The sequence below is a fragment of the Emys orbicularis genome, chromosome 2, assembly GCF_028017835.1.
Source record: "Emys orbicularis isolate rEmyOrb1 chromosome 2, rEmyOrb1.hap1, whole genome shotgun sequence".
NCBI lineage: Eukaryota > Metazoa > Chordata > Testudines > Emydidae > Emys > Emys orbicularis.
In genome coordinates, this window is record NC_088684.1 from 250995915 (window position 1) to 251017873 (window position 21959).

The 21959-nt window shown below is 41.3% G+C and overlaps 1 protein-coding gene across 1 annotated transcript in view; it reads right to left on the reverse strand.

The window, feature by feature from the left end:
• Positions 1–1200: 1200 nt before the first annotated feature.
• COL1A2 (collagen type I alpha 2 chain) overlaps positions 1201–21959 on the reverse strand; it is a 29935-nt gene continuing 9176 nt past the window's right edge. The window contains exons 16-37 of the mRNA XM_065398456.1: positions 21233–21331; positions 20082–20189; positions 18241–18294; positions 16250–16303; positions 15507–15560; positions 15343–15396; positions 15130–15237; positions 13606–13659; positions 13441–13494; positions 12153–12314; positions 10271–10378; positions 9024–9131; positions 6954–7007; positions 6740–6847; positions 6516–6569; positions 6039–6146; positions 5287–5340; positions 5033–5140; positions 3848–4094; positions 3035–3225; positions 2142–2384; positions 1201–1347 (exon numbers count right to left, since the gene is read on the reverse strand). Of these exons, the coding sequence (XP_065254528.1) occupies positions 1201–1347; positions 2142–2384; positions 3035–3225; positions 3848–4094; positions 5033–5140; positions 5287–5340; positions 6039–6146; positions 6516–6569; positions 6740–6847; positions 6954–7007; positions 9024–9131; positions 10271–10378; positions 12153–12314; positions 13441–13494; positions 13606–13659; positions 15130–15237; positions 15343–15396; positions 15507–15560; positions 16250–16303; positions 18241–18294; positions 20082–20189; positions 21233–21331 (2331 nt within the window). The remainder of the gene's footprint in view (positions 1348–2141; positions 2385–3034; positions 3226–3847; positions 4095–5032; positions 5141–5286; positions 5341–6038; positions 6147–6515; positions 6570–6739; positions 6848–6953; positions 7008–9023; positions 9132–10270; positions 10379–12152; positions 12315–13440; positions 13495–13605; positions 13660–15129; positions 15238–15342; positions 15397–15506; positions 15561–16249; positions 16304–18240; positions 18295–20081; positions 20190–21232; positions 21332–21959) is intronic.

Sequence of the window (21959 nt, forward strand, 5' to 3'; positions counted from 1 at the left end):
TAGATCTAATGTTGGATCTGATTGCATATTCCCATTCTTGTATAACTAATTTAATCCAAGAATTAGCAAAGAAGGACAGACCCTGGGTTATATCACATTTATAGTTTATAGAAAAAGGTGAGCATTAATTGACGCTTAATGCATTACATTGTGTTATTGCTACACCATTAACTGTACTCAAGCAGGCTTTCAATGAATGTTTTAGTGTATTTAGCAAACAGATAATTCAGAACCAAATATGGGGCTGGATGTAGCCAGATATTTTAGCAGAAGTGCTGTATCTTGCTATTTTTTTTTAATTTTTATTTTTTTGCTTTAAGAAGCCAGGTAATTAACAATGCATATACTGGGTACAAATATCTATTGATGCACTTAAGCAAGGAACTTTACTCATTCAATGTTTTCTTTTGGAACACTGGACATGCTTTATTTCAATTTTTTCACAACTTATTTAAACATCTCACATATACAAAATAGGTACAATTTTTTTTGAGAAATGATGCTTTCTTTTTACCCATCGTAGAGGATGAATATGAGATTTAAAAGCATGAGCACCTGAATTTGGAGGAGAGGATGAAGATGGGGCAGGGGGAGAGAAATGATCCACATGCTTAATCTGGGGGTGAGATGGGACATTCTGACTAAAATTTTGAGACAGATTTCAAAGAAACAATACAACTTAATACAGAAAAGTGGTATTTCAAATGCTGCTAGCACCATCAAAGTTCAAGTATTGGAAAGATCCTCTATCATACTGAAATTAGCACCTTTGTATTACGAATGGGACTAAAAGCACCTCAGATCATATGGAGAAGTACCTACTGTGGATGTGGATCACACTTGGCTTTAAGTGTATGAGGTAGTTTAAACCTTTGGAAGTTGTGGTTTTAAACTTCCTCTGTGGAAGATATTCAAAGGCCACAAGTGGTGCAAACTTTCATGATTTTTTATTTTGTTTTTTTACAAAGGCTGACATTTCCCAAAACAAGGTGTTAAAATCTTGAAAGACTTCTGAGTCCTTTTGGGGCTGTATTAAATTGCATTGCACAACGCTCCAATCAATCCTTCTCCTTCTCTTTTGCCCAGAGTTTAAGCAAGTAGATGAACAGAAGAAATGGAAGGAGTCAGCTTTCAGTATAAAAAAAGAAATGGCAAAGAGAGATTTTTTTTTTTTTTGGTTTTAAGTTAGTTTGAGTTCATTCATTTGAAACAGACTGGGCCAATGTCCAAACCGAATTCTTGGTCAGCGCCACCAATGTCCAAAGGTGCAATGTCAAGGATGGGCAAGCGAGATGGCTTATTCGTTCTGTATTCAATGATTGTTTTGCCCCATTCATTGGTCTTTCTCTGTAAGATAATAATAGTGATAGTTAGAAGAGTTATTGTGCTGTTTATGGTACCAACATTTCTTCCAGTGAATTTAATCTCTTCTGAAATCTGTTACAACTAATTTTGCTAGCACAGGTCATCAGTTAGATGCCGAACTACAGATCTTTCATATAAAGAAACATATTTATTTTAATCTTTTAACTTAATGTATCAGCTATCTGATCACCCAGAGTAGCAGATTCTGTGTTCTGTCTTTAATATAGTAATATATGCACTAGAGATCAAATCCTCAGAGAGAGGACACTGCCACAGTCGTTGGTCATTGAGCTCCAAGAACTGAATGCAGGCTGAAGAACAGGATTCTCAGCTTCTGCCTGAAGCAGATAGTATGGAGATGCTTTCCAGTGGCTAGGCAGGATATGGAGGAGTAGCAGGTGTAGGATTTTGGACTACTGGATATGCTGCATGTGTGGACTTTTACCACTTCTCCCGTTTGCACATCATTCCCTCTGTTCTCTCGGTTAGAGAGCTGCATGCAGCTTTCTCTTTGGTATGTAGAGGAGTGAAATGCCTATAATGTGCTCTCCACCTTCCAGCTCCCCTGTACGGTGAAAGTGGGATATTTTGGTGTTTTGGCCTGTGCACACCTATTGAGAGGGCGGTAGGATTCAACACTAGAGACTAACTATCTTTGACACAATATGAACTTTAATGACTAATGTCCTGCAGAGGAGATTGGTAATCTAGCTCTATATCAATATCCAACTCTACCACTACAGTAAACAGGAAACCATGCTTCCAGTAGTACTTACAGAGCAGCCATCCTCAAGAACACTGAAAGTGAACCTGCTGTTGCCTTCAGCTCGTAGTTCAACATCATTGGATCCCTGCAGTATAACAGCCTTCTTAAGGTTGCCAGTTTCCTCATCCATGTATGCAATGCTGTTCTTGCAGTGGTAGGTGATGTTCTGGGAGGCATGGTTGGCCAGCAGACGCATGAAGGCAAGTTGGGTGGCCATGTCTTTGGAGGTCACGCCTTCCTCGTTGTATTCAAACTAAAAACAGGAGGGAAGAACTCTAAATCAAATATTTGTTGAACTGTAATGGGATATAATATGCTCACAAGATGTGTGTGCGTGTGTCTGAAGTGAACGGAGATGCTACATGAATGTGAAAATCATGGAATTCAGGGGGTTGTGATCTTGAGCACTTTGTGATTTCACCACAAGACCAAAACTACTCAGTTAAAAAAATAACCTAATTAGATCTATGTAACTGAACAAATGGAATTATTTACAGTTGGGGGTTGTGTGTCTGTTTTTTTCCATTATATTACTGGAAATTACAAATGTAAACATCCACACGCTGGTGGGCATCTCTCTTCTTTTAATTATGGCAATCCCAGGCTTCCTTTGAGTAGTGACTAGTAAACATGTTAAGTTGTGATAAACTGTGTTGTGATTCTATAATGTTCTCAAAGGGAAACTAGGATGATTCCAACAAACCCATTTTGCAATTGTGACCAAAACCAAACTTTGAATTCTGCTCTCCAAAGATGAAAGGCTAGTTGCATTCCCTCCTGTCCCTCCACTAGGAGAGAGTTTTCATTAGTCTGTGCTTTTGCAAAGGGTTACTGTGCAGGCAACCCTTTAGACAGCTCTGTAGGAAACAAATTCACTTGAGTTTGCACTGTTTGGCCACTCACCTGTGTACCACCATTGATAGTTTCGCCAAACCACACATGCTTCTTGTCCCTGGGGTTCTTGTTGACATACCAGTTCTTAGTGGGGATGGTTTCTGGATTAGCATTGATGCAAGTCTCACCAGTGGAGAAGTCACAGTACACTCTGATGGCATCCATGATGCACCCCTGGTTGGGATCAATCCAGTAGAAACCTGTCATAAAAAAACAAAACCAAAAAAACTGGTCACTAATAATGCATTCAGCCTCATGCAGGCACTCAGCTATTATGGTAATGGACATGGCATAAATACCCAGAGGGATAACATAGATACTACAGTGGCAACCTGCAAACCGCAAGAAATCTGTATTTGAATATTGCTAATGTGTGCCACTGCATTACTTTCGAATGCTGAGCATACATCATTATCATATTGATTTTGTGGTGAGGATTGCACCACAGTGAAAATGAAGGGAAACTCTTCAGGGTGAGCTTGTGTAATTGTGCTGTCAGTAGAGGTAGGAGTTATTGTTTCATTGGTGATTTATTAGTTTAATAATATCTACTGCCTGTCCAGAATGTTAAGAGTTAAATTTACCCTCTGGCCAATGGCCAGCACAAGTACTATACACCACTTCAATACCACTAATTGGGCTTAAGAAGACTTAAAGTGTATATGCCTTGTGCTGGCTCTCAGCACAGGGGTAAATTTCACCCTTAAAGAATAAAACTGCTGACATCAGGCCATAGTCAATCAGGAAACCACACTGAAAGAATGCTACTAAGCTGAATACAACCAGCGAACCAGAAGAGGCATCCATCTAGCATTAACCTACCACTGGTCCATTCTGGGTGGCTGAGTCTTAAGTCACGACAGGTGCGGGCTGGGTTCTTCCTGGAGCCTTCTGGGGTCAGGAGGGTCTCAATTTGGTTGTTCAATGATTTCAGAGTGGCATCAACTTCATAGTCCTTAGGTCTGAGAGATGGCTGATCAGCTCGGTAGTATTCAGCTTCATAGCCAAACTCATATCCACCACCATTGGGGCCAGGTGGGCCAGGGTGACCAGGTGGACCGGGTGGACCCTAAAGAGGTTCAATGTCAGAAGACAAAGACTATCTCATTATATAAGTCTGGGCACTGCATTGATATGCACACTACACCCAATTACTTACTTGCATGAATAGCCCTACTCTAAGGCACAGGATCCTCAGCTCTAGTCTCAAATAGCTGGTAGGGAGCTGCTTTGTGATGGGTATTGCTGGGTAAAAGGGTAACAGATGCAAGATTTAGGGCCATTGCACCTTCTTTGTGTATGTACTCACTGGCTACAAGCAGTAAGCGCTCATCAACTTGAATAAGGACTCTGCAATTAGGTCTAAGGTTGGTATTCTTGTATAAAGAGAGAGAACTTAAATGAACAGCTGGTTCAGTCTTCTCATCTTAGGCCCATATTTAATTTACATGCGTATTTACTTTAAATGTTTGAATGGCACACCAGAAATGTTAGGGCCAGGATCAGTCATATAGTCAGACTATGGAATAGGAATAATAATAATAATAATCGTGATATCACTTTTCATGTATACAGTGCTCTTAATCTGAGGGTTTCAAAGTGCTTTCCAAATTAAGACCAATATAGTTATCCCTATTTTACAGCTGGGGAAACTGAGGCACAAAAAGATTAAGTGACTTGCCCAAAGTCACAAAACATGTCAATGGCAGAACAAGACTAGGACTCAGCTCTCCGGAATCCTAGTTCTGTGCTTTCATCCATAGGCCCCCATAAGTAGTTGTACTGTAGCTGTCTTTAATGCTATCCTGCAACAAATCTTAATTTTGTAGGGAAACATGTTAGAATGTGAAATAAAAAGTCTGCTCCTGTTTGAGAAAAAAGTAACATAGAAATCGCTTCCATTTCCTCTTCTTAACTCCCACTGCCCCCCCCCCCCAACCACTGGGGCTATTAAGTGATGGTTTCAGCTTGTGCCCTTAATTTATCATAAAAAAAAATCAAACTTACACTAGGACCTTGGCTACCCTGAGAACCACGCACACCAGCAGGTCCAATAGCACCAGGATGTCCATTGCGACCATCTTTACCATGAGGACCAGTAGGACCAGCAGGACCCTACAACAGAACAACAACTTCTTAATGAACGTAAACAATACAAGAGAAATAGGAATATATTTTTCAAAAGTCAGAGGCATTGGAAAGGGTTACTTGCCCTTTCCATATTCCAAATGAATAGAGAGTATTCACTTAAATTCCCATACCCTTGGACCAGCAGGGCCAGTGGAACCAGGAGCACCTTGATCTCCGTGGTGGCCCTATTGGAAAAAAGAAAAATCACACCAGGATTAAAAACATTGATACACAGTTATATTAATATGATACTGGTCAGCCATGCCCCAAGGCTTGGAGCTCTGAGAATGGGAAGCTGGTGTTGACCCTGCCTCCTTGGTGAAGTACAGTCAGAGTTAAAGTAGCTGTTCTTGGGGGCATGGGGAGGGAAAGGCACCATACAATCAACTGGAATCTAAGGAAGATGTTTTAAGACAATAACATTCCTCTATATAAATAAAAGAGGTTTTTATTTAAAGGTCAAAATTTTTAAAAAGAATGTCACATTTTTAAAGAGAATACAATCTATACGAGGATCTTGCATTTTTCTGTGCTAAAGTATTACAACATTATAACAGAAATGGGAAAATATTGTATTATAATAAATGAATATGGTTTTAAATATAATGGCCACATTTCAAAACCAATCTCTAAAATAGTGTCTCTATGTTTCAAGTGGGCCGTATGACATTCATACAAATAGTTTTAGAGGCCTTTTAAAAAATTGATATTTTATGTGGATGGCAACAAACACTAAACTATCTAGGCATATTTCACAGCCTTTGAAAGATTTGCGGGGTGGTGTCAGCCTACAGAGTTGCACATATGAATCTTTATACACTGTGGTAATTTTATTTATTTCCGTTGTGCTCCCCATTCTAAATGATTACAAATGTTTACTCACAGCAAGACCGGGCAGACCCTGCAATCCATTGTGTCCCTTAAAACCAGGCATGCCTCTAGGTCCTTTATCACCTGGTACACCTTTCTCACCACGTGGGCCTTGTGGGCCCTGGAGAAGAAAAACACATCAAAAGAAAAAAAGAAACATAAAATGAAATGTTTTGAAACATTTTCTAGACATAGTTAGCCAACATGAAAATGAATCATGAGTATTCTACAGTATGTCATATTCTCGTTGTGAAACTTGCACACAGATTCTGTTAACACATGGAATCTGCTCAAGGGAGTGTGGATCAGTCCCAGGGGAGGGAGATACAGATCTAGATTTGAACAATTCTAGGTATATAAATATTTTCAAATCCTAATACTCCTCTCAGGACTCTATCGCCAAAGATTGGGTCCTTAATGAGCAATGAAGCATACATTTTCATTTCTTACTTAAACATTTTTGCTGAGAGATTAAAAAAAAATTACATACAGCAAGACCTCTTGCACCAGCAGGACCAACAGGACCAGTAACACCAACGGGACCCTGAAACACGCACATAAAATACATGTAAGCTATAACATCATATTAATGGAAAAGCTCAGTGCCCTGTGTATCTACAAGGACATGTGAGCAGTAAGTGTTCCATGGTTAAGATCTGTTTTATGGACTAGCAAGTTTTTTAAGTAATATGAGAAATTAAAGTCTTATCTTACATGTTCACCACGATTTCCAGGCTTTCCAGAAGGACCAACTGAACCATGAGGACCAGGAGCACCAGCGGCACCAGCAGGACCATTGCTGCCAGGATAACCACGCTCACCCTAAAGACAAGGGAAGGTGAGAGGAAGCAGACAGTGTATCAAGACTGGCTTCTTATAAGGATCGACACATATCTGTCACAAGTATGAAACAAAGGAGAAAGCTTACCTTGAAACCAGGAGCGCCATCACGGCCTGGAGGACCATCATTACCGGGATTGCCCTGTTAAAACAGCATAAGAAACCAGTCACCCTAATATCAACAGAGAGCTGTGCATCCCATTGCAGTTCCTTGTGAATATGAAACTTATCAGACATTTAAAAAAAAAAAAGACAGCACAAATCTTGACAAACAAAAACAACCAATCAACCAACCAAAGCCAAACTTCACATATTATATTTGCTACCTACTTTCTGGATGGATACTGACAGGTTGTACAATTTTATGTGCCGTATAAAGGCCATCCTCAAACATTTCAAATCTGTTCAAGTCGTATAGAAGACCGGATGGAATTCAAATATTTTAGAAGGCAGGGGCCAGATTCAGTAGAAGAAGAAAATTGTTTTTCACCTCCATCCTTTAAAATGATCTTTATATCAATACAGCAGTAGCCTTCACTTAACAGGCATCCTAGCAAAGGGCACTCTGCTTACTTGAAAAAAGTGCCAATGGTGGGGGCTGGCAAGGGAGTGGTGAAATCAATGTAATGCATTACACAGACTTCAAACAGTAGATTCATGGCCCAATTACTCTATTTGTGGTACTTCATTAGTGCCAACTCATGTTAGAAAGCATAAATTTCTTCCTCTGTGACCATTTGGTTGATTTCAGCTGCTTCCCTGATGTTATGGACGTTTAACTAGTGTTCTCTTGATGTGAACATCACAGAGCATGGAAGTTATTTATGTTTTAAGAAATTCATGAAATAAAGTGAATGTTCTCTGATCATACTGTGATCCTGTGAGCATCTAATAATCTGAGGCATCGCTTAAATTTATCAATTAAGTTTAACCAATGTGTACCAATCGAGGGGATTATTCTACAGTTATAGGGGGAAGAATAACTTATTTATACTTTATTTTTACTCCCCAGAGGATTAGATTATGCATGGCTGCTGTATGGCCGGGCAAGATGCCTTCCTCACAGCATGGTTGGGCAAAGGGTTTCCTCTCTCAAGTATTCGTTTCCCCCCCAGGGAAGGGGAAGAGGGCAGAGAGGAGGTGGAACAATAGCCCTCCCTTCCAGCTTGCAGAGCAAGGCCAGTACATCAGGGGGAGCAGATGGCTCCCCCGCACTCTTTCTAGTGCACAAGAAGCAGCTTCAGCACTGATTGTGCCTCTCTGGTGCTCCTCCTGGACAGATGGCTTCATGTTATCCACTGCATAGAAGTGTGGCTTAAAAGCCATAATCTGCTCCTTAATGTTTTTAGACTGCATATGTCTTTTCAGATTTTGAAACCCTTACCTTTTCTGGGCTCTTTCACATCAATTCAAGCACACAGGGAGATATTATGCAGTTAACTCCCATTGTTTCTCTGGTAGTGCTTAAAATATGCTAGGTGTTGTGCGATCATTAACAGCTTACATTCTGAAGGCTCGAGGTATGTGCTTAATTTCTGTCCCTTAACATTGGCTTTGAATTCAAAGGTAAGACTTTGTTTTTAGGATTATGTGTATTGCATTCCTCATTCAATGTTATTTTTACATTTCACTAACTCACTACAAGAGATACAAACGCTGCAGAGGTGAATTATGTCTAAATGATGTTTGGCTTTGAGTACTTTAAAAATTATGGGATAACCAGCCTCCCAGATAAATTCTTCCTTCTAGCCCAGTCCTCTACCCCCAGGATAGATTATCTTTCTCAGCTCCTCTAATGAACTCTTATCTTCCTCCCACTCCTGAGTCCTTGATTTGACTTATATTGCCATAGTGCCCAGAAGCCCCAATCACGTTCGAGGCCCTATTCTGACACCATTCCTGCCCGGAAGAGCTTGCAGCATAGGAAGTGAGGGAAGCTGACTGCCTTCCCACTATGACTTGGACTCACTGCTCCATCTAGCACCCCACTGATGTGGGGCCTGGATTCCCAAGGATCCTGCTTTAATCTTCCCCTAAAACTCTGTAGGATGTAATTTTGCTAGCAGAACTTTCTCCAGCAATGTCCTGTTTTTTCACATATGTTTCCCATTATTCTCAACTACCTCCCTTCCCCAAAACGATATAAAATGTAGCTTACATCACGGCCAGCTTCACCAGGGGAACCGTTCATACCAGGAGCACCCGAGGGTCCAGAGGGACCACGTGAACCGGGAGGACCAGCAATACCAGCAGGTCCTGTCTCACCCTAGCAAGGGAAAAAGAGTAGGACATCGTATTGCATTTCACATACTGGCTTTATCGAGCAACACTTTTCTGAATATTTATTTCTGCCCATGAACTGCACCCATAGAAGAAATATCTCTTTAAGGAGTTCCAGAAGTAAAACAGAATTTGGAGAAACTAACATATGCATCTGATTACAAAAAAGCAATCTTCTTTACTTGGTGCTTTGTGCCTTCTCCCTCCTCCAGCCAATGTGGGAAACAAAAGCTTTATAGTGAAAGATTAATATTACACATCCTAGAACAGGTTTTCAAAAGGGGAAGTGCTGAGGGTTAGCTATAAATGCATGCCTAATCGATGTCCTCATTTCCAGACACAAATAAGGTGGTTACAGTTGAAAATGGCTGTTGAAATGTCCAACAGGACATGCACAATATCCGTGAGTGTGTGTGTGTGATTGTGGTAATTTGACATGCGAGTTAGACACAAAGTTGCAACTGGATTTTTGCATGCAGTCCTAGACTGCTGCCATTTGGAAAATCTTGGCATATGCTTGAAAACCTGTCTCTCCCCCAAACAGAAGCTGGTCCAATAAAAGATATTACCTCACCCACCTTGTCTCTCTAAGATCTCGATGAAGGCAAATTTGTGACATGAGCATCTGTGTGTCATCTAAAGAACATTTTAATTCATAAGTGTATAACTGACTTGATTTAGCCCATGGGATACAAAGTAAAAGAGAACCTCATTAACTGACATTAATGGCGGAGAGCTCCATTACCAATTACTGTGCATTGCAATTAGTGGGAAAGTAAACACACAAAATTAAAAAGAACAGGGGATAAGGCATACCAAAATGTAAGAAGGGATTTTTTTGGGGGTGCAAATTAAGGGATGGGATGTACAGATTAGCATATTAGTCAGAATTAGTGAGGTTCTACTATACTTTAAATCCCAAATCTCAGAAGCAGTCTTACTGTGTCTTTGAAGCAAGCATTAAATATAGTGAGCCACTCTTTGATCTCACACCAATTTTAAATTGTTCTGACTCCACTGATCAGAATCTGGTTCTATATATCCTAGATTAAATGTTAAAGAAAATGTCAATTTTATCTCTGAAGTTGGCTGATAAAAGTAATATAATGGATGTCATGGACTCACATTTCCTCCAGAAATGCCAGGAAGACCACGTTCTCCCCGAGAGCCAGGCAGACCAAGGATACCAGGAGCACCAAGAATACCCTGAGGTCCTGAGGTACCAGGAGGACCCTGAGGAAGGAGGAAGAGAACATCGAATGTTATGGTCCTCGTGAATAGAAAAAGGAGCTTTGCAGTGGCATTGCAAATCTGAATGGATTTTTACCAACACTAAATTTTTGCAATTTGATTTGATCCCATAATTGCACCAAGTGCTTTCAGAGGAATCTCACTACATAGTTTTCAGCAATAATTCCCATACAAGAGACGTTAGACATTCTGTATTTTGCATTACATTTCAAAGTTAAAGTCTCTAATAAATATAGTTGCTCAAAACTCTTCCAACAAAAATATTTTCCAATGAAAAGGTTTGTTGGTGAAAAATTTATTTTTCTCCATGTTCTGCTGAGCCCTTGTAATATCCCATGCCTTTGGCATGCCATAGAGGGAGGGCTGTGCATAAAGAATGTGGTATTTTTCAGTACAGTGATAGTTTTATCCTATTTAATGAGATGCTATAGTACAGATCCTCTAATCTTTGGAAGGATTTAAAGATACCAATGTGAACATAGCAACAGAGGGTCCTGTGGCACCTTTAAGACTAACAGAAGTATTGGGAGCATAAGCTTTCGTTCCCAATACTTCTGTTAGTCTTAAAGGTGCCACAGGACCCTCTGTTGCTTTTTACAGATTCAGACTAACACGGCTACCCCTCTGAATGTGAACATACACTCTGCTGTTGAGGGTCCTCTGCTGTACTCTTCTATTTTGCTGAAATTGTGAAGGAGTGAGCTAGTTTGGTCCAAGAATAGCCAGCTAGGGTCCATATTCATTTATGCCTATGCAATGTGAGTGTAAAATGTTATTAAGTCAGGTGCAAATGACTATGCTGGGTGTAAAGTAGTGGGGAATCAGGCCTATTAACTCCATTATCCAATATTTCCAATACAGAATTAGATTTTCTTGTTCAGAAATGTTCTACAAAGATTTACACTGGATATTAGGGGGAAATTTTTAAGTGTGATGCATAAAGATTTAACTACACAGCTTTCATTAGCATTATTGTCAGTTGCATGCACAAATCATATGTGTGGCACAACAGAATTAACTGTTTGCTGTAAATAAAATAGATCATGGAAAGAATAACTGATAGAGAAGTAGACAGTGATAACCCAAGGTAGCCTATACTCTAGGACCTCAAAATATCATTTTGGCCTTAGCAGGGCTAGTAATTCTGAGAGTGCAAGTTGAAGAGCGCTGATCAATTTTGTTGTTGTTGCACAATTTTAAACCTACAGTTTAGATCACTTAGCCCTCCATCCACTTATTAGGGATTCTGATGCAAAAGTGACCTGAAATTGTCTAAAACATACAATTACAAATTCCTTCCTTAGCATCATATTTGGTCTTTTATTGTGTGGAAAAGCAGCATGCTTGCCCCACAGTTTAATGGCAGAAAGCCAAATTCTGCCACCCTTACTCAGACCGAATAGTATGTTCCTCTGCAAATAGCCCCACTGGTCTCAGAAGGGTGTTCTCAGACTAATATGCTACTCAGCAGGAGTAAAGGCAGCAGAAGGTGACTCAGAGAGCTTACAACACACTTTGCCCTTCACAGCCCCAATTCAACTGAGCACTTAAGCATGTACTTCACTTCAAGCATGTGCTTAAGTCTCATTGACTTCAGTGGGATTTAGGGACATACTCAGAGGGAAGCATGAGTTTACATACTTTGCCAGATGGGGCTAAAAGAGAAAACTGCCGAAGCACAAGACCTGTACTGGAATTTGTAATATTTACATTAAAAGCAACATTTAGGAATGAGAAGAGATGTTGTATGACTTACAGCTGCACCAGGCTCTCCAGATGGACCTTTCTCACCAGTGAAGCCAGCTGGGCCAACGGTACCTTGTTCACCAGGACGACCAACTGGACCAGTATCACCACGTGGGCCTCTAGGACCGTCTTTGCCAGATTGGCCAGGAGGACCAGGGGGACCAGTGATACCCTAGGATTAAATATAAGCATTAGTTCACTATCCTGCAGAGACAGAGATTATTCATCATTTCTCAATGAAACAAAAAAGGCACTCAGCAACAGTTTATTAGAGATTTAGGCCCAGATCCTCAAAGGTATTTAGTGGGGTCTAACTTCCATTAGAAAGTTAGAAGTTCCAACCTCTCCCTCCCTTACTCACCATGTATATCTGAAATCAATGGAACTACCCAAGGAGCAGTGTGAATAAGAGTGGTACAATTTGGCCCAGAATAAACTATAGTCTTGGTTCTGTGCCTACTGGCTGTAATTATTAACATTATTGTAATCAATTTTATAACAGGGTATTTTCTTCTTCCAGTCTGGCTGGACCCTTTATGGCCTCTTTTAGCTCTGTCAGACATGCGGTGATATCCAACATAATTAAATACAGGAATGTCAGATAAGGAAAAAAAAGGTCTTTTTCAAATGAATGGAAGCACCTTCATGGTGAATGTGCCAGCCTTTGCATGTGTCATTAGATTACATACTGGATCTTAAAGAATTTTTTTTCCCACCCAAAGCTTAAGGGTCCACATTTTCAAAAGGAACTAGTGATTTTGGGTCCCTTCATTTTGGGTGCTCAATTTAGGGCACTTTAAAGAGGGCAGAATTTCAGTTTTGAAAATGTGGGCAAGAAGTGACTTTCTGCCACTCTTTCCCAAGCTGAGGACTGCCTTACCCTAGGAACACTCCCACTGAAGTTAATGGAACTGCTCCCAGAGTAAGTTGCTACTCAGTGTGAAGACAGGTGGCAGAAACTAGCACAAAAGACACAATTTACAAAGGTATTTAGGCACCTAGAAATGCAGACAGATGCCTAGTGGGATTTTCAAAAGTGCCTAGGCACCTAACTCCCAATGGGGGAGGTTTTGAAATTCCCACTAGGCACCCATCTGCAACTCTATGAACGTGAGCACGTTTAAACACCTGGTGCTAAGTAATTAAGGGCCTGTCTCTGATCTTAGTTACACCTGTGTAATTCAGGATTAACTCCTCTCACGTCAATGATTTATATAGATGGAACTGAGATTGGGATTTGTCCATAATGTGGCTCAGCCTGTCTGTCATCTGACAAACTACTTTCACCAATTACTTACTGCAGGGCCGGGAGGACCAGTTCTGCCAGCTGCTCCAGGGAAACCAGTGATGCCCTACAAATAAAAATCAAGGGGAAGGTGAGGGCTGAATCATTGGAAGGTGAATCATTGAACGATGATTCAAAGTCAAGAGAAAATGGATGTGTAAGAAGCTTAAAGACTTACAGGAGGACCACCATCACCGCGACCACCAGCGGGACCTGCAGCACCAACGGGACCCTACATGCGAGGAGGAGAAAGGGAAAACGATGAACCAAACAAAAAACTTCCAAAGTTCCAGATATAGAAAAAGGTCCCAATCCTACTTTGACTAAAGTTAATGGGAGTTTTGCCATCAACTTTAATGGAAGCAGGATTGCTCCACCCCCTCCAATATCAGAGTACATATTCGAATACTGGGAACAAATCATGAGTTCCTTTGCTTAGCTTTCACTCAAACCTTATGCAGGTGAACTCATGGAAGTCAGCATACCAAGGACTTGGTACAAACTGAGCAAGGGCTTCAGGCTTTAAGTGAAAGATTTTTCAATTTAAACTGGCTTCCAAATGTTACATGCACACCCACAAACTCAGAAACAAAACAAAATAGCAATGGCTTAGTTGGCAAAGGGCATGAAGAAACCACTTACATATGTGTGGTATGGATATTACAACAACTCTATATAGATTGAATAAGGGCAAGGCAGGATACTGCTCTAGCTGGAAGCATATGGAGAAGGGTAAAAGCCCTAAACAATCCCGTAAAGAAATTTCCTCTTGTAAATTTTCAAAATGGGAATAGTTAAAGATCTAGGTCCTGACTTTCAGCATCTTTTCAACATAGTTCCCACGTCTTACATTACGTCACTTAGATGTGACGACAGTTCCATCAAAACCACATGTGTAGGTGCACATGTACAAGAGGAGTATGTGTCTGAAAGTCCAGTCCCTAAGGAACATATTTATCTTTGATAGGATGCCATTAGTGAGGGATCCTCAACTTTGGAATTTACCTACAGACATCTCTTTGTTTGGCTCAACACAGCCTCAATATATTGACCTTCATAGCATGTTGCAAAACTTATTTATTTTCCTAACCTCTGTCTGAAGGAGTCAGTTGAGTGGACATGAACAAAGTGAAGGGGATTTTTGGTTCTTGTGTTAGGAGGAATTTAATACTGATCCCGTCTGAACCTGAATTTGTTCTATGTACTTCTAAAAAATTAAATTGTACACTTGAGCCTACAGTCTTGGCTAGGTGCATTTTTATAAACGGGAAATAAACAGACTGTGTAAATTATAACAGTTTTTGTTAAGAGAAATGAATAAAAACCTTTATCACAATTATTAAAATTTGTTAACAAGAAACTTGACTGCAGGTGTATTGATGATCTCAGGTCTTCTTAGTAACCTGGACACATTTATGGTTTTGCTTTTAACTCAAAGTTTCAGTGTTTTGAATCAAGATCAGAGTCATTGGAGGCAAGGGAATTCATTTGAGTTTCCCAAATAAACTGATGACAAAGTTCTCACAAACCCTTGCAAACCAAAATCGCCACCTTTCTCACAGCTTAAAACTTTAGTTTTGAAACTTGGAGAGAAACAAACAAAACAAAACTGTTTAAAGTTCAAAGCCTACTTGCCAGCTGTACTGGCTGCATAGTTTAATCAAGGGTCAGTGTATTTTAATAGTAAATTCAGTTTACTTACTGCTGGTCCACTATTGCCAGCTGGGCCAATAGCACCCTGTGGACCAAGTTCACCCTTAGGTCCTTTCTGACCCCGCTCGCCTTTAGCACCAGTTTGGCCAGCGGCACCCTAAAAACACAGAGAGGAATAAAAAAATGTTTAAAATATATTTTAAAGGAACACAACAACAGAATGTTGCAGCGTTTGACAGTGAATCATACACTTGGTACTTACCGGAGGTCCAGCAAATCCGTTAGGGCCAGCAGGACCACTCTCACCACGTTCACCCTAGAGTGAGATAAGAAATACCCAGGAATAAAGCTGTCAGCACTCAAGAGTAGTTGTTTTCTGAATGTATCATTTTTGCATCTGGAAATGTTCTCTAAGTTGCTACTTACAGGAGCACCACGAGCACCAGCAGGGCCAGCAGAACCAGCAGGACCAGATTCACCCTAAAATATACCAAAGAACATTTTCACTATGATGTGCCATTGGCAATCACACTGACTATAATCAGAATGGGGATGTACTTTAGATAATATGGCCTTCTCTTTGATTAATGGGGGAATTATGTACTCATCTCCCCTATGCCTGCAAGTGAGAAGAGATCACCACTACATATTACTCTTCATCAGAAATACTCCAGTTTTCACCTATTTAATGCTACTGAGTTGCATTTTTCGCATGTTTTTTGGACATTTCCTGAAATTATCACCAAGGATTAAATGCCGGTGTATTTCAAAACAATGATGAGCTGATATGTGTTCCTCCATCACCCCTGCCTTCTCCCCTCCCCACCCCACCAGAATGCTAAGTGTGCAATCAGAAAGGCAGGGCCCAATCCAGAACCTTCTTTATGTTTGGGCCCACTATACTCCTACAACTCTTCCCACCCCGACCCGTTTGCCTAGGACAGAGCAGTGCTGTGGCAATCCTTCTTCACTTGCCAAGGAGGTTTTATAGCCTCTGGTAGCTCTCCCAATATGGGCAGTATATGAAAGATTTAGAACGTCTATTTACAACGCTAGCTAGAATGGAATTTCTTTTTATTCTAAACAGAGACTGGTTATGTTTTCCCCTGCAACCTTTAAATGTTCATGCAAAAGTTACATTGGTAACAAAAAAGCAAACGGAGACATACCCGATCACCAGGGCCACCAGCAGGGCCAGGGGATCCAACAGCACCAGGAATACCCTAAAGAGCAAGACAGAAACATGGCATGATTTCTGGTTACATACATTCCCTCAAGCAAGAGTGGCCATTCTCTCTGCTCCACTGCCTTTCCTTTCTGTTCTTCCTTCTGGAGACAGCAGTGTGACAATGTTAGTTTATTAGCTTGAATTTATATGATGCAAAATTGGGAGGAAAAAAATGTTTCATTACTCCCTTCCTCCCAGAGTACAAGTTCCCAAAGCCTCTTTGAGCATTCACATTAAAATGAGTGCCTTCTTTAAAAAACTAATGTGCCTTTGCGGTACAAGAGATCTTCAATTAGAACAAATGAAAAACGAGCTCACTGTTACCTCACTGTTTCTGCCATTGATCTACACTCATAACTCTCATTGACTTTTGTTGGAGTCCACACACTGAACAATTGCAGGGCTGGCCCCTTAATTTGTATACCCCTTTCCCACTTCATCTAATGTATAAAAGATATATAGGATCTGATCCTGGAACCTTACTTGAGTAGACCCATTGACTTCAATGAAAGACTTACTTGGCTCACATGAGTTTTACTCCTGTGATTCATGGGTTTGCAGTTTCGGGCCCATATAGTGTGAATATTTGTAACTAAAGGGTAATATCACATTGCATAACTCTGAGTAAAGCAAGGCCCTATACTCAGCTCGATGGCATTTGTCTGTATGCAACGGGATAACTCAAAAACACAGCAGCCAATCAATTTTGAAAGTTTAGGGAGTGTTCTAGACATCAGTGGGCAGAACGCTATTGATTTTTGTGAAAATCAGAAAAGCGGATGGGGGGGCACACAAAGCCCCTGGTATCTGGTTAACAGAACCATCCGCTTCAGTCAGGTCTGTAATTGTCTATAGATCAATAAAAAAACAACAACAAAAAACCAGTTGATGGCAGCCATCAACACTTTCCAACACCGTCTCAGCCCTGTCCATCTTCAGTTTAAACACCCTGAATGACTTATCACCAGGCAGAAAGAAAAGAAATACTAATGGTGCTGGTGATGGGGGAAGGGAGGAATGGGGGGCACACAGAGCCCAGGCATGGGGGGGAAATGGGGAACCCTGGTATGGGGGGGAAGGGAAGAATGGGAGGGCACACAGATCCCAGGCATGGGGGAAAGGAGTGGTAGAATTGCAGGGAGTCTTGAAATAGAGGGGGATGGGAGGGTGGCACACAGGGAGCTTGTGGGAGTTTGGAATGGAGGGATGCAAGGAGTCCCTGGGGTGTTCAAGGAGCTCAGCCTATGGAAGCAATGAAGTGTGAGATCCTCGAGTTCATTAATGCAAAACATTTAGTGTCTTGAGACATCTCTGGTTCCCTTCCACTAGAGAAAGCTGGGACTCCGGATTAATCCTTCTTAGTACTACTCAATAAAGTTATTATTTTACTTTGCTGGTGTATTTTAAAGCTTTTCTTTAAAATATGGAGAGATGAACTCTAAACACCATTTTGTAGTTGACCAGGGCTGGCTCCAGGTTTTCTGCCGCCCCAAGCGGCGGAAAAAAAAAAAAAAAAGCCGATCGGCAGCACTTCGGCGGTAGCTCAATCGCGCCGCTCCATTCTTCAGTGGCAGTTCGGTGACGGATCCTTCACTCCCTCTCTTACTCTTTGGCGGCACTTCGGCGGCAGCTCAAACAGAAAGAGAGGGACTGAGGGACCCGTCGCCGAATTCCCGCCGAAGACCCGGACAGGCTGCCCCAACAGCGGACGGAGTGCCGCCCCTTTGTATTGGCCGCCCCAAGCACCTGCTTCCTTAGCTGGTGCCTGGAGCCGGCCCTGTTGTTGACTGTGCAAAAGACCTGAACAGATCTTAGACTCCGGGAAAGGCTTGAACATGCTCCTGTAAATCTTGTTCATTCCCCTTCAACAGAAGCATTTCTGAAGTGTTCGGAGCTAAATTCAGTGACAATAGAATGACTTGATATACTCACCCGAGAGCCATCTCTTCCTGTTGCCCCAGCTTCGCCTCTGAGGCCTGGTAAACCCTGGAAACAGGAAAAAACAAACAAACCCCACCACGTTATATTGTTAATGAAGGCCAGAGACAAAAAGAGATCTAAACTCTCTATTCTAACTGCATCATCATGGTGCCCATTCAATTCTTATTCATACATGGAGACATAATTCCTTCCTTCTCCATGTGCAGTTATTGTATGTGTATCTTGAGTGCAGAAGGAAATCTTCATTTTGTGGCACATTCTCTTTTTAACATGCAGACTGAAATCTGACTCTCCTGAATGAGAGTTTAATAGCAAATGCATTGCTCAGTGTGCCATTGCTTGTGCTAAGCAGTGAGTTGTGGAGTGAAGTTGCAGAGGAAGAGGAATGACATAGGGCCACCCCAAAAAGCACAAAAGAAAGGTTAAAAGAGTTGCAAGCTCAGTTCCCCTTCTCCCAATGTGGAAATCCTGCTCCATAGCCATAGGCCTTCCTCCCAGGTCACAGCGTGTTTGAATGGGATTAAGGATTCAATTACAAATTACAATCTGTGAAAAAGTTGAGGGGCTTGCTACTGATCTCAATCTGGCTTGCACCAATGTGAGATATGAATCAGGCTGCTCCCTCCCCCTTTTCCTTTGGCCCATAAAAGCAGTATGTACAAATTCTCCTGGGAATCCGCATTATACTTTATGCTTAGAGCAGGAAAAATAATTGTGAGAGCTCAATGGGAGCATATAAATGGTTACATAGTGAACGAGGGTCACAAGAAGGATAGTCATTGGCCATCTCTGTAGCCTCAAGGAATCAGAATACGATTCAGCCCTAATTTTCTTCTCAAATATGTACTATTGCTTTGCATGGATCCACATGGCAGCTACCTAGATACTGTATCTTATAAAGAGTGTCAGGCAATTCCAGGCCTCATCCCTTTTTGACTGCATCTTTAGCTGAATGCCTTTTGATTCCTTTAGTCAAAACAAATGAAGCAATATTGCCAACCTCAGGCTTAGAGGTCATTCACTAGATTTCATACTCTCACACCCCGAGAAAGGCTTTGGTTGCTGAGATATTTCTCTGATTCCCCTTGGATACCTAGATTACTCAAACACTTAGGCACTTCACATTGGGAGTATCTGACAAAATGATACTAGATTTTGCAATTCTTCGTTGAGTTTTATACACAGTAGTAATAGGAATGGGGTGAGTTGCTCAGGCAAACTGAAGGGCATTCCTAATTCCAAAATTAAAATCAGAGTTTCTTAATCCATTTCCCAAGAATAAAATTGTGAATGGATCAGACAGATGAAGGAAAATACCGTGCCGTATGTATGAAACTGCCAACGTGTATTCGTTCTACATTTGCTAACTACATGTCATAAATATTACAGGTCCTGTAACTAGTGCTCAGCCCTCAACGAGTTGTAGCAAAGTAGGCGGAGCCCTTTTTACATAGCTCCATTCTGACTGTAATTAGTACTCACTGAAGACAAGTTTAATATATCTCTCAGTAAACTCATGGGGCCCAGTCCTGAAAAGTGATAAGTGACCACTACTCCTACTGATTCCCAAGGGTAGTCAAGGGTGCCGGCATCAGAGAGGAGGCTTTCAGAACCACACAAGATCATGACTTTGTTGAGAAAATAGCCCATTTACTCATGTGCTAGTGGTGGGTTTCTCTGAAATACAGTTTCACATAACTTTTCAGCTTTGGTGAAAGTTATATTCAGGTGACCTCTATGTTCAATTGTTTTAAAACAGTCCCCCCCTCTCCCCTGCAACCTGTGCACATGTGTTTCAGTTGCAATGAAACTGGTTGAAACTGGTGACTTACCTTTTCACCTTTGCCTCCTGGGACACCAGCAATACCCCTCTCACCTGGGATTCCACCAGAGCCGGCTGAGCCTGGACCACCAGGGGCACCAGCATTGCCAGGTTCACCCTAGCAGTAACAAGGGAACATGTAAGAAAGGAATGATTTGTTCTGTAAGGGTCTCAGCAAAATTATCTTAACATTGAATTCCCCATCTTTCTTCTAATTTTTGAAAGGACTGACTCAATAAATCATTCTTATCTTCAAATAGTCCACCTCAAATTTTAGAAGATTTTTTAAAATTTATCTCTGTGGTAAATGGGTGCAACTTCATTGCTTTCAATAGAGTTCTCTGAAGGCAGTGGAGTAGTGCTTGTTCACTCCACGGCTGAATTTTGCTTCAGGTGAACAGCCTGATCTTCCAAAACAACAGTAATCTTCCATTTTGCCCAGGAACCTGCCCCCCTCTCCCGCGTCACCCCAATTTTCTACTAGAGAAAAGGCCCAAATCAGAACCATTTCCCTGACTCTTTAGAATCTGGAGGTCTTGACAGAATGGAGGTTGGATTCCAAACTCAACTTTACTGATGAGATTTTGCAAAGATAAGACAATGCCTGGCTTTCCTTGTTTCTCTGTGACTTTAGCCGTGATCCCCAGTCAATAAATGATGCTCTTGCTTCCAGTTTTTGCAACTTGATCTGTGGGTCAAGTGAAACTTAAGCACCAGATTCACCCGGGCTTCAACCAGGCTTTTGTTTTTGTGGGGGCAGTTTTGTGTCAGCTCATCATTGGGCTCACACGTTGCCACAGATATCAGTAATTAAGATATAGAAATGTAGGTGCTAATGTTTGCATTGATGAAAGTTTGGCACAAAGAGTCAGGCACAGTATAAATCCAGTTCAAAAGAGGCGAATGGAACACTTAGCTAACATAAATTGTATCAGTGATTACTAGCTGGAATCTCACTCCCATCCTCTGTGAAGAGAAAATGTGCATAACAAACTAGTACATACTAGGCCTCAATGGAGCTTTGCCATTTGACACCACCTGAGGATCTGGCCCATTGTCTCAGGGATATATGTAGGCAATTGTCATCAGCATCAAGTGGAGTTATGCACTTGATCATCAAGGTTTCAGTAGTCATAGCAGTAGCAGTTTGCAAAGGCTTACCTTGTTACCATCAGGGCCTGGTGGGCCAGTTGCACCACGGCTTCCCATGGAACCTACAGGACCAGCAGCGCCGCTTTCACCTGGAGCGCCACGTTCACCCTGAAAGAGACAGGTTGGTTTGAGTTGTCCTTTATAAACCAGAGCCATTAAAGGGTTGGTTGATTGCACCAAACTCTTTATTTGATGTGAAAAAAAATTACATTGGTATTCACATTGTGTAAAATATATTCCATGTGCCCTTTCTAAAGGGCCTGGTTTTCCAAGACCTTGCACCTTGTGCAGTCACTTATACCTGTGCAAACTGGGTGCAAAATGCAAACACACCAGAATGTCAGTTTTACACCCACTTTGTACAGGTATAAATGACTTCACTAGGCACTAGAGAATCTGGTCCATAGTTTTTGACACATACCTACCAATATAAAACCCCAAAAGCTTTTAATCGAGAGAGATTGCCAGTTAAAATACAAATATTTTCTAAGCACCAAATTCTGCCTTTGGACAGGGTGCACACAACTTCTCTTAACAATATCCATGTGCACAATTGTGAACTGATGCCCCACAGGCAATTTGGGGGCAGGATTAGGATTCTAATGGGGGTCCACCCATATGGAGCAGCTCTCAGGATTAGGGCCATCGCAATTATCAAACAAGCATCTTTATTGTCTGTTTTAATTCAGTAATGCTCATTATCAGCCCTAAGAACATTAAGTGTTTATATATACAG